Raw genomic sequence first — 12,543 nt, forward strand, 5'->3', positions numbered from 1 at the left:
GGACACTGCTAGAGGTCTTGTCCTTTCACCCCTAGTCCGGGAGGGGGAAGTGCTCCTTCCCCCTCCCCCCCCACCACAAGGTGTCCCATGGCCCCTGCAGAGACCACAGGACATGGACAGCAGCAGGGAGCGAGGCAGAGAGAGTTTATTGTTCTGGGTAGCAACTTCAATACCTCCTGGGGGGGATTAAAAAGTGACCAGTGGGGATTTAGGAGGTCTTAAAATTAGCCAATGACAATAAGGGGTTAACAACCAATAAATGAGCTCTCAGTTATCTCTCAGACATTCCAAAGGTATAGGTAATACTGAGGAACCTTCGGAAGAAGGTGAGTTTACACAAAGAGTTACAAAGCCGTTTTGAAAGCATGTTCACTTTAAACAATAATAAAGTTTCTGCATCCTTTTATATACCGCAACATCAGGCAAGTTGAGCCAAATCATCCATCCATGGTGCTTTTCATCACCATTAGCAGGGCTCTAGAGACAAAAATTCTATACTTTCTACAGTTCTTAATGTTACAGCCAAACTTCTAACTGTACCACAAGTTACTGTTAAATAATAGGTCCAAATGACCTCTGTAAGCAAGCACCACTTGATTTTCTTGGGTTTCAGAGGGCCTAGGTTTTTCGTTACTGAGGTTTTGTAGTAAGAAAGCTACATAGAGCTCATGTCAATCATAGCTCAAGTGCTCTTCAAAAATACAGCAGCTTTATCTCAAAGATATGGAGGACAGGGGTCACGTGGACTTGCCTTTGTTTTATTTTTAATAAGACCTGTTTTGGTAAGAAAAAAATGGAAGCTAAAAGCAAACTTCTTAATCATTTTAGGAAATGATGAATCCCATTTTCCTTATTCTCTTAGACTGTGGAGATTTTCTTCTGTAGCCAGTGCCAGATATTCTTCCTCCTTTATTTTGTAATATGATTGCCATAATAGCTTTTGTCTATGGTGTGGACAGAGAAATGAAGGTTTTCGATTAGTTGTGTGGCTGTGGGTGCTAATAACATATACAGAGAAGTGGTGGCTACTTCTTCCAACCCTTCGTCTGGTGTGCAGTCAAACAAAACCCTGCACTGTGCATTTCTCAATCTTATTTTCCTTGTCAACACAAGTAATAAAAGTAAACCCATGTGTAAGGAACGGGCCTGGACTCCGGGGTGAAGGTGGTAAAATGCCCTCTTCTCATCAATTTGGACACAGGGATAGGAGGTAAAAACACATGGATATGAAGTGTTGATAACATAGTTCAGAGAAGGAGCTGTGCTATAAATTGTTTACAGATAAAAGCAACTGAAGAACAAGGTGAGGAGAAAAGGTGTGACAGTCCATTTTGGACCGTAGGTGCCACTGCAGGTTTCTCATTGCAAAACTACGTTGTGTCCAGGCTGCTGGAGATATTATTCCCTTCTCTTTTATCTTCTCAGACAATACAAAACACTGAAGTAAAAACTCCAGGAGGCCACCCTCTCTTCCAAAGCCATCTGCCCTGCCAGGGGAATAAGGCATTCAGTTACTACCTTCACATGAGAACACTAAGAGTTCACATCTTCTAAGCAGCAGATCACACAGAGAAGCCTTCCAGCATCATCTTCTGTTTCCCTGCCATTATCAATCCTAAAAGTAGTAATGTGAATTTGTGACCCTGTACCCAAAATAATTTATTAACCTCAGTGGGTCTAGAACTTATCATCAAATAGTTAATTACTTTCTGTTTCTTTGACACTTGGGGAGACTGTGTGACTTAGTGGTCTGCCACCTTCGTTTTCCAAAAAACAAGAAAGAATGCATCTTACATAAATTTGAATGATTTTATTTCTTCTTTTTGAATATAGTAAATGCAGCAGTCTCCCAGCACATGCATCTCTCTAATCAAATATGTTAAAGTATATATACACATATAATAAAATGAGAAGGCATATGCCCCTGCTGAATATATAATTATGGAGCAATATGCAACTTCATGAAAACTGGCAATTTACTCTTTTGACAGTGAGTATTGGCAGGAGTGCAAAAGTCCATAATGCACTATCCCTTTAATGTAAAAAGAGGTTGAATGCAAGATGAATTTATTTTCTATTTTGGGGCAATTAAAAGGCACAGACATACTGTCCTGTCTTCTACCTCATCTACTTCTCTGACTCATTATTTGTGTCTTTAAATCATACAGAGTATACAGAAGAGACTGTCTCATTTCTTTAAGCATAGAACTCCTAGCACAGTGTCTTCCTGTCCAAACTGGCCCGTGATACATAATCTCAGATGCAGCTTTAATCACGTTGCCATCTGGATTAGCTACACGTGGAAGTAAACAAAGCCCCACGTGCAAGTGTTTACAAGATCATATCTCAGTTTTTCTTCTCTTCATCACTTTCCAGACAGCTTTGCCTTGTACTCTACCAATAACACACCTTGTTTGTTTATTTGTTTGGTTGGTTTTTGGTTTGTTTTGGTTTTGTTTTGTTTGTTTGTTTGTTTGTTTTTGTTTTGGTTTTGGTTTTGTTTAATTATTGTTATTTCTATTGTGTCCTGCTGGCAAGAAGTTTCACTCCATTCTTGTGAGGCTGTTTTACCTTGTATACCCAAACCTGAGTCCTTGCAAGGCAAAACTCAAATCTAAGTGCAATGAGACACAACTACATCCAATCAGTTTTCCTGAGACAAAAGGACAACTTGTGACATGGATTACTGGGTTTGTTCTTGTGGCTTTATTTTTTGGTGGGTTTTTTTGTTTGTTTGGGGGTTGGAGGGTGTCTTTTGAGGGGATGATTTTTTTCTTTCCTTTTTTTTTTTCCTTTTGGGAGGAGGGGCAGTGCTTTGGGGTTTTTTTGTTTAGTTGGTTTTGGTTTGGGTTTTGGAGTTTGGATTTTTTTCCCAGTTATGACACTCTCTGAATGTTCCCTGAAGATTTGCTTCCAGGAAGGTGACAGAAGTCTCTCCATCCATGTCCCCCAGTGCAGAAAACCATGCTGAATCAAACCCTCAAGCATTTTGGCCAGGTGGCAGCTCCCAAGTAAACAGCAGAGAGGTAGCTCTGTACTGACTGTGACATTTAACATCTCTCATCTAGAAGGCATATCACAACAAATATGCCATTGCTGTCATTGCTGCTGTGGAAGAAAGTTTGTGGGATAGAAGACATCAATTCACTGGTAACCAGGTTCACTAATTTTGTATCTCAAAAATAATATCTCAGTCTAAGTTAGAGACAAATGCTTTAAAAGCATCACTGCAAGATTCAGATTCTTGAAGAGAGAGAGGAAAAAAAAAAAAAAAGACGTGGTCTGAAACCACATTTAGGCACACAGGTCTGATTTGCATGTAGTTCTAGATGCAGATTTAAGCTTCTACTCTAGGAGGCAAGACACCCATTGCAAAAAGGTCTCCAAGATGCCAGGAGCTGTCACTGAAGGTCTGTTGGCAAGGCTGGGATGCAGGTTACCTCTTTAATACTCCCACTACAGTGAACATCCATATTTCTGCTCAATTTACCTCACATGCCTCCTGCAAAGCTATTCTGAGCGAGTCCAACAACCAGCTTGGTCTCTCCCCTTTTTTTAATACACCCGTGTGCTGCTTCCATTTCCGCCTGGGAGAGCACCTGTGTCGCTGGGAGTGCAAATATAGCTGGTGCTTTTTTGTTCCACTAAGGAGAAAGTGAGTAACTTCTCCTTCCCCTGTGATTTAGCTTCTAGTAAAATTTCAGCGTCTTCGTGATTTAACGTGCACTTGTATCAAGGGAACACAGCACTATTACAAGATACTCTCTCAACCCTGCAACATTCCTTTATTTCTGAACAAAGCAAGCAAGGCTGAATGAGAAAGGCAGTGAAATGGAGAGCTGTAGTTAAGCAAAGAAAAATATTTTGCCTTCAGGATACCTGTAGGTTATTCCTTACTATCTTTGGAACTCAGAGCTGTCATTTTAGATCCAGCTTTAACTGAGTCTCAGTAACTTGGACGTTTTCACTGGCATAAACATGAGCTCCACGGGGCCAGAGGTGCAGCAGGCTCCCAGAAAAGCTTTTTCTCTCAGACTATGGAGAAACAGCTATTTTAAGGTTTTAACTTCTTTGTGATGAGAAAAAAATAGATTTTTTTTTTTTTGGGGGGTGGGGAGGGGGAATGTTGGAGGATTTTTTTTTTTTTTAGTTTTGGTTTGGGTTTTTTTGTTTGTTTTTGATTGGGTTTGGGTTTTTGGTGAGTGTTTGTTTGTTTGTTTGTTTGTTTGTTTTGTTTTTAAAATTTAGACTTGATTCGGGCAGTGTTTTCGTTATCACCAGGATTTAGAGAGAGCTGTCGCTACCCGGCCGCTCCTTTGTTGTCGCTTCTGCTCCGTGGATACCGCCGGGGGAAGAGGAGGAGGAGGAGAAAGAGGAGGAGGAGGTGCTGATGGCAGCAGGGTCCTGTGGCAGCAGCCAAACCGAAGGCACGGTGCGTGAGTCGGTCGGGGTTTGGCGGCTTCTGCTCTTGGCTCCTTGTTGTTTGTTTGTTTGGCTGTTTCGTTCGTGTTTTGGAAGGACGGCAGAAGGTCCGGGTGGAGGAAGTAAGTGCAATGGGACACATGCAAATGGAAATGCCTGGCTATGGGGGGTCTTGTGCTTTCTGTTAAGGAATAAACTGCTGCTTTTTTTTTTTTTTCTATTCTTATTCCTGTTATTATTATCATCATCATCATCATTTTCCAGTAGTATGACTGAGGTTTAACTCTTTCATTAAAAAAAAAGGCATGTGAAGAGTAATGATGTCCAGCTTGAAGTGACATGGTTGAAGGACCTTTCAGTCATAATTACCTTCAGGACTTTGGAGCAGGGGGAAAAGACAGTTTCTTTCTGTTACGGAGATTATACAAATCCTAACCATTTTTAGGATTGAGCCTTAGAATTCCATACGTTTTTGCCTCTTTTTTATTTCCCCCCTTTTAATTGCGAGGGATCATTTTGCAAATATAAGGGATTATGATACTACTGAGTTATTGTACTCACACATGCCAGAGGAGTTTAACTTTAAATGCAGACAATTTCTTTAAATTTAGATTTAACCCTGTGTTGCACTCACTTGGTCTGATGATGGTGAATGCAGGGAGTATACAAATAGTGTCTTAACTCCACAGAGTAACCTAGCTACTTTCAAGTCATGATAATTGTGAGAGCAGAGGATATTTATCTATTAGAGGTTACTTGTTTTGACCTTTAATTAATTGCTAATAGCTTAGTCTGCTGCTGCTTGTTAGGCTGATGAAGCAGAGAAGTTACAACTTGTCTTTCTGCATTAATTGTTATTGTGAAGGTATCTCAGGATGTGTTTTGGAAATTCCAGATAATGGAATACTTTGTGTGCAGTGGTGACAGGCTCACTCAGGTACCAAACTCCTCTGGGACCACATGGATCAGCGGCTGCCAGATTTCCCAGTCAGATATTTTTTGTCTTGTGCTTATTATAGGCCAGAGGATTTTACAAGTAAATTCTGTATCAAGCCCACAGCTTCTGTGAGGTCTTCACTTGCATATCTGTAATAGGTTCCATCCCTGACAGGAGTTCAAGCATGCTTCAAACTGCCTAGTGGCTCACAGGCTTGAGCTCTGAAAGGGTGGCTAATATCTACAACTTTAAGCGTCTGTAATAGGGCTGAGAGCTATTTTGAGCTATCAAAATATGATTTTGCTTATGATGCTTATTAAAATACATCAGGATAATCAGGAACTCTTTACATGTCATTCTTGTGGCATTTGTACTGGTAGAGCCATCTTCTCTTTGCATGAGGGTGAAACACTGTTGGGGCTCTTCTGAATGACTTTGGATTTGCCATTTCAAAGTTCTTTGTTGTCTCTGGGCCGTGGTGCAAAAATGATACCTTGGTTTCTGCTGGTTTTTTCTCTGCCTTCCTGAATTTCCTGTCAAGCAATAGTTAGGTTCTGTTACACTGGTTGTGCTTTTTTAACTGTGGTCTTCACACGTGGTGTTATCCTTGTATTCGTGTGCCTATGCTGTTTCTGATGCCTCAGTTGACTCCCCAGATACTGGATGTATATATGGGTATGTTCACAACCTGAGTGTTTGCTTTGGAGAACATCAGAAGGGAAAGTAAGGGAGAAAAAGAAAACAAAAACAGCAGGGAAGAGAAGAAACCTGGCACGTTGCCACTGAAAGATGTGTTGTATCTATAAAAGGACAGTTTACCCTTGTCTGCTCTCTCTGTTCCAACATCTTCTTGAATTTGTATAGGATCTTCTCCTCTGCAATAAATACAAACTGTTTCAGAAATGTGTGTAGCATGAGAAACTTCATCTACATTTGAAAATACAGCCGGCATCTGCATAGCATGCTCTTTGCAATTCTCCAGGCTCTCTTGACACACATTTTAGAGGGACTGTTTTTGACAACCTTCTGAATGGATTCATCCTCACACCATCATTAACCAAATGAAGTATTACCCTAGAGATGACTCCAGCTAGGAAGAGCAGGCCTGGAAGAGTCATTGTGGGCATCCTTCCTTTAAACTAGAACATGGATTATAGACCGATGAGAAGTATGTGAGTGCATTAAAAAAGTAGGCACAGCAGATTTCCACTGCTGAGGAAGGTGTCTTCCTTTCCCTATGGAAACTGACAGGAAGAAATGCTTCCTGCTGCTTAGACACAGTCCTAAAGGGAAGAAAATTATTAGTGACACAGTGCAGGAAGGCTTGTCACAAGATCAAAGTACTCCAAATTGTTGAAGTGATAACAAGAAGTAGAACACTTATCAAGGAGTTCTTGCCTTACTTCTGTGTCATCCTTGCTGTATCAGTCCACTCAGTGCTGTGCTGTAAATATTTTTGAGTGCCCTTACTATGATACACCTCTTCAAACAGCATACAGTCTTGAATTTTTCTGTCCTGTGATTACTAAATCTGTTTTCACATGAATAAAAAGCAACAGGAAAGGGAAAAGAGCTAATGTCTCTCACTTTGCTCGCAGTTATGCAATGTAAACCAGAATTAATTAATAACTGTAATTATATTTTGTGTCTTGGAGATTCCAGAGTGATGTATTTCCAACTTCTTTTTTTTTTCCACCGTGGCAACAAAGTCAGCAAAGCTCTTAAACACATTCCTATTTTAAGCCTACCAGCAGTCCCTTTGACTTAATTCACTGAATGGCTGAGGGCAATTATTTGATATAAAATCCTTCCTGTCCTGATGGCAGTCAAAGTTGTTGTGGTTTTGAGGGAGGAGGAGTGAGGGAGAGGGGGAGAAGTGGTTTGTTCCTGAAACCAAGCATGGCTTGGCCACAGTTCTTCTGGGTAAAGTCTCAAAGAGGGTATTCTTATTCTTGTGTGTTAAAAATTCTGGTGTCTTGGTACTTGCTTTCATCCTGAAACTAAAGTGTTTTGTGGAAAACTAAAAAGTATCCTCCCCACCCCCCCCAAAAGTATCAGAACATTCTGGTTCGGCATTTCTAAGGTGAAATGTTTAGTTTCCAAGCTTTGTGTTTGGGGTCACTATTAATCCCATCATGAACCCACCTCAGTGCAACAGACTCCTTTCTCTCTTGAGTACCCTAAGTGTCTCTTTTCATTAGACTCCTGAGCTGGTTACATCTCCTGTGTGACACGGGTATCTCAGAGGTACTCACAGATTGATGGATCCCGTAAACTAAATTCAAATTATTTATTTTAAGATAAGAGATGAAATCCCTCACTAAATTTTCCCCAGTATAATGATGTGGTATTTTATGGGTGAACCTCATGTTGAAAAACATCTGTTTTTTTATGTGATACCCATTAATTCAAAGTAGTTTTAGAAGGCCTTGTGGATTCTCACAACTTTTAACTGTAATAAAACCATGTGTTAAATCTACCTCCAACAGGTCTGTTTCTGAGCTGGAGTATGTCTACATCTTGGCACTTTAGCATCCTTCCATACTTCCTTTTTTCTACCTTGAGCTTTTTCATTTCCCCAGTTTTATACCATTTTGCTAATATTTACCTTACCTAATATTTACCTAACATTTACCTAATATTTACCACCTTTTTCATCCCTTGATATCCTTCCCCTTCTAAAATGTTGGCAGTAGGGCCTGTATATTTGCCAACTTCATCATTCTGCTTTTATGTTTTCCTCTGCTTATTGTCAGCCCGAGCACTCTAAAGAGTTCAGGACAGGGATTTCAGTCACCCTTCTGTTTGCCCCCATGCTTGGACTACTGCAGTAATCACAGAGATATTTCTTTGATTCTGTCAGGGAGATTAATAAAGGATATAAAATTCCACGTTCCATGTGTTAGCGTGTTTACTTTTTATTTCTTCTCATTTACAGTTTATTTTGAATTGTGTCCCCTTCTTAGCAATGCATTTTATGTGAAGAACAAACAAGTTGGGCCTGGGACTGCTTAATCATACAGAGTTTTTCAAAGTCCAAGACATTTGTACTTGTAAGCCATGAAACAGGAATGAAATAATTTGGCTAAGCATCATGGACTACCTGATGTCCTTTTTGCATCTCAACACACTTGAGCTTCTGGAGGTGGCAAAGGGGCTACCTTTCTGAGCTACCTGAGCTTCCTACATGGGGAATGTCTTTCCTTGTTGCAGGGAGAAATACACAGCTGATGGAGAAACTGGTGGAAGAGACTTTTCTCATGAGAGCAGACTAGAGCTGGCTCTTAATCTGTTTTCCACAACCTCTCTGGTTTTGCTGTGATGGAGCCAGTCCTAAAGCTTTGTGGGTCTTTGAACAGCTGGCCAGGTATGCCAGACTTAGGCCCCACACTCTGAATTTGTCTCATGTCCCTGTGAGCTAGGGGAACCTTCACACACCATCCTGCTCCAAGGCACTTCCAGTAGGACTAATTTGGAGATAATTCAGTTCCCAAAGCTGAATCAGTATAAGTTACAAATGAAAGGGAGGGAAAAGAATCGAGTACCAGGGTTAAAGGGAATGTAGTCCTAACACTTATGTAGTTTGACTTAAATGGGGCAGGTTTAGTCCAATTGGTTCACTGAGTATCAGAAATTTCTGGCTCCTGAGACCATAGCACTCTAAGTGAGAGCTATACCTTCCTATTCTTATTTTTTCCCTTTTAACAGTGACGTTATTTAGAGCTGAGTGAAAACCACATCTTGCTTAAGGAGATGTAGAAGCACAGTGTGCCTGTAAAATTGCGCAGATACAGCTGCCTCCTTGGGTTCCTCTTTGGGTGCAGACAGGTGTCTGATCGCTTTCCCCTTGCTCACAGCTGCAGAGAGAAGCCTGCTCTATTTCAGGATCTGTATAGCTGTGCTAGTATGCAGCCCAGCCCCATATAATGGGTCCTTTGGGTACATTTAAGGACTTCTTAGCAAATAGGGAAGAAATTGTTCTGTCTCTACTCCAGGCTGCATTAAAGTCATTACCTCATATTAACTCATATGCCAGAAACCAGTCATACAGTTATGGACTGGCTGGAAGAATTAGGTAGATGGAGGTTATTCTTTGTCTGCAAACATTTATGTAAAAGTACCCTCCTTTGGCATCATCTCTGCCATGGTGTCCTGTAGTGACCCTCAGACTGGAGTTTTTCCAGATTCCAGCAGCACCAAAGCAATAAGAAGGTGTGGATGTGTCTGTGTAGACCAGCTTACAGCTGCAAGGAATTTTCAAAATGTTTGGAGAGGGTTTTTCTGCACAGACACAGAAGTTGCTGTGGTCTTTGCACCTGGGACAGTGTGACTGGACAAAGCTGTAAGCTGGATTGAAGCGTTTTTCTGTCCTAGGACATATAAGTTGCTCTGTTGCTGCCTCTTTTCTCCAGTTATTTCACTCTGTTATTGTTGCTTTGCTGCTGCCAGCCAGATTCTTATGAGCTGATTTTCTAAAAACAGGCCACAGTTCTGTAAATGTTATTTGATACATAGATGTTGTTGCAAATTCCCATCAAACAGCAGAGCATTTTTTATGGTGTTTTGTTGTTGCTGTTGTTGTTGTTGTTTTCTGAGAGTTGCTGATTACTAGCATCCGCTTTCTAACAACCAGCCTTCTCTTGTAGTTGTCACTCAGTTTGATTTGCTCATACAACAGATTAACAGTATTAGATTTATTCCTGCTGGTGAAACTCAGGGCTTGACACCATGAGAACTCAAGTAACACAGAAATCATGAGGGGGGCTATTTATAAAACAGATTATAGCCAAAAAGTTAGTAACCAGTATGAACTGACAAAGAAAACAAAGCATACTTGAAAGAAGTGAAAGCAAAAGAGTTTATTGGTCTTTAAATTCGGTATTTCGATTAAATTGAAGATTATGAACAAATCTGCTCCTAATATTACCATGTCGTAATATACATGAATATCTGTAAGTCTTTTGGCTCATCTGTAGTGTACTTCTGTTATTTGGAAAATTAATATTTGGTCCCCAACACTGAAGCTATCAGCATAAGGTGTCTCTGTTAATTTTAAGTATATCTCCATATATTTTAACAATCTCCAGTCATTAAATATATTATGCAAACAGTTTTAAAATGCTGTTTCCTAACAGGTTTTGTTAGAAATTATGTGTATTTTCTTGAAGATGACTTCAGCCTCCATGAACAAGTCTCCATTTCTGTACCTGATAAGAAGGCCCTGTAAAGTTTGATGGGAAAGCAGTTTTATTTTGCAGCTTGTATGGGTGGGAAACAGCAGGAGATTATAGAAAATATGTGACAAAAGGAGTTGCAATTGGAAGAATTCATGATGTTTGCACACATGTTAGGGTGCAGGTCAAAGCTAGCAAAAAACCCCACACTGCAACTGGGCCTTGCCAGATAAATAATCAATATAACTTCTGCAGTTCTTAAGAAAGGTCATTTTCTTTCAACCAGGTATTTAAAAGAAGAGTAGAGAGATTTTTAAATTACAGTTCTTCAGATATCTGTGATTAAAATTATTAGCGTTTAATGCAGGAGTTCAGTCCTACTGATTAATCAAAATTAGTTTTTAATATTTTCCCTTTGCTTTCCAGAGTTGTAGCCGCTACTTTTCTTTGTACTGCTGTCCCTCTGGACTGAATTCTGCTCTCTGTGCTTCAGTGGCTGTGTAAGGAAAGCCATGTAAAGAAAGCTGTGTAAGGCAGCCATGGCTAATGTAAACCCAAAGAGCAATTTTTAGACAGTTTTGAACATTGTGTCCATAATACTTTTTATCAAAAACACATGAAAATTGCAATTCTGCTATCTCTGTGAGGATAATATTAGTAGAGTTCTCATCATCTTTCCACTGTCCTTACTGGAGTCTTAGCTTTGAGTTAAGAGCTCTTGTGGAAGCATTCTATAAAATTGAACGGAGATTAAAACTAATTGGTTTCTATGTATGCTCCTGTGAAAACTTGAATAATAAGTTGAAGAAATTGTCTTTTTAAAAGTTTGTGGGTTTTTTTCTGCTGTTGAAAAATTTTGTCACAAAAGAGTTATTTTTGTCTCCCATTCTATAAGATTTTTCATAATGGCGAAGAATCATTCACTGTATGATTTAAAAGAATTTGAGATCCTGTGAATATTCATGCTGGAGAATGGGGAGGTAGACAAGATGACTCTGGAGGTCCCATCCAACCTCAGCTTTCTGTGATTCCACTTGGAAGAGCTGTCCTTGACCACTTGACCACTTGTCCAGTAGTTTTCAACATAAACTATCTATAATTAGAGCTGACAGTCCATTTTAGTTAAGTATCTGTCCTATCTCATAAATAAGCACTGTAGCACTATGAAAGGTGACTTATCTAGACATGAGCACCATTTACCTAAATAAATTCTCGTATTTCCCTCTAATTTACACTCTGTTGCTTTATTTTATTTATATTATAGTGCCCTAGGCTAAGATGTTTAAGCAGTAACAAACAACAGAAGTATAACATTGCTTGTAAATACAACTTTAAATTTCAAGGCTGTTCTGTTGACTTCCAGCAGCCAGTGTTCAGTAACTGTACTGCAAATGGATGAGCATAGTTTGAGTTTGTTCACTGAGAGTGGTGTCTGTAGGCGATTAATTTTAATATGAATATTCCCCAAATTCTCTAATCTGTATGTATTCTGTATAATATATATAATGATCTGTAAAGATGTGAACACAGGTTGTTTTGCTTTTTTTTTATTTGCTTACTTACTATAATAAATAGGTAAAATCAATATTTCCCTTCCTTCTTCTTACCGGTATTAATAAAAGCAATTCTGTCTTGACGTTGGTTTTGACTAAATTAATTTTTGAAGGTAATCCTAATGAACAAAATGTTAGTACTAGTGTTAGTAATTAATATATTTCTTAGTCTCAGGCATAATGCTGAAGAATACTTGAATTATCCTTTAGCTCTAGTCTGAACTTTGAATCCCAGACAGTTTCTAGAGCTTCACCTTCATCAAGGTGTAATCAGTGTTGTCAAGTAGAGTTCAAGGGTTTTCTGGTCACTTGAAAATAAGGCAGAGGAGGGTGTCTTTCATTTTACCTAGGCAGTTTGCAACAGAGCCATATGTTAAAAAATCTGTAAGAATTAAAAAAGAAAAAACCACCTCTTCTGCAGTCTCTTTGCATCTATGTAAAGACCAGCTTAAGGCCC

At 39.5% G+C, this 12,543-nt stretch overlaps 1 protein-coding gene across 1 annotated transcript in view; it reads left to right on the top strand.

Moving 5' to 3' along the window:
* The first annotated feature begins 259 nt into the window (after positions 1 to 259).
* MARCH3 (membrane associated ring-CH-type finger 3) overlaps positions 260 to 12,543 on the top strand; it is a 62,276-nt gene continuing 49,992 nt past the window's right edge. Inside the window, exons 1-2 of the mRNA XM_027883003.1 lie at positions 260 to 326; positions 4,442 to 4,544. Of these exons, the coding sequence (XP_027738804.1) occupies positions 260 to 326; positions 4,442 to 4,544 (170 nt within the window). The remainder of the gene's footprint in view (positions 327 to 4,441; positions 4,545 to 12,543) is intronic.

The sequence above is a fragment of the Empidonax traillii genome, unplaced genomic scaffold (genome assembly GCF_003031625.1).
Source record: "Empidonax traillii isolate 1590-97213 ecotype Southwest subspecies unplaced genomic scaffold, ASM303162v1 scaffold116:size1738432, whole genome shotgun sequence".
Classification (NCBI taxonomy): Eukaryota; Metazoa; Chordata; class Aves; order Passeriformes; family Tyrannidae; genus Empidonax; species Empidonax traillii.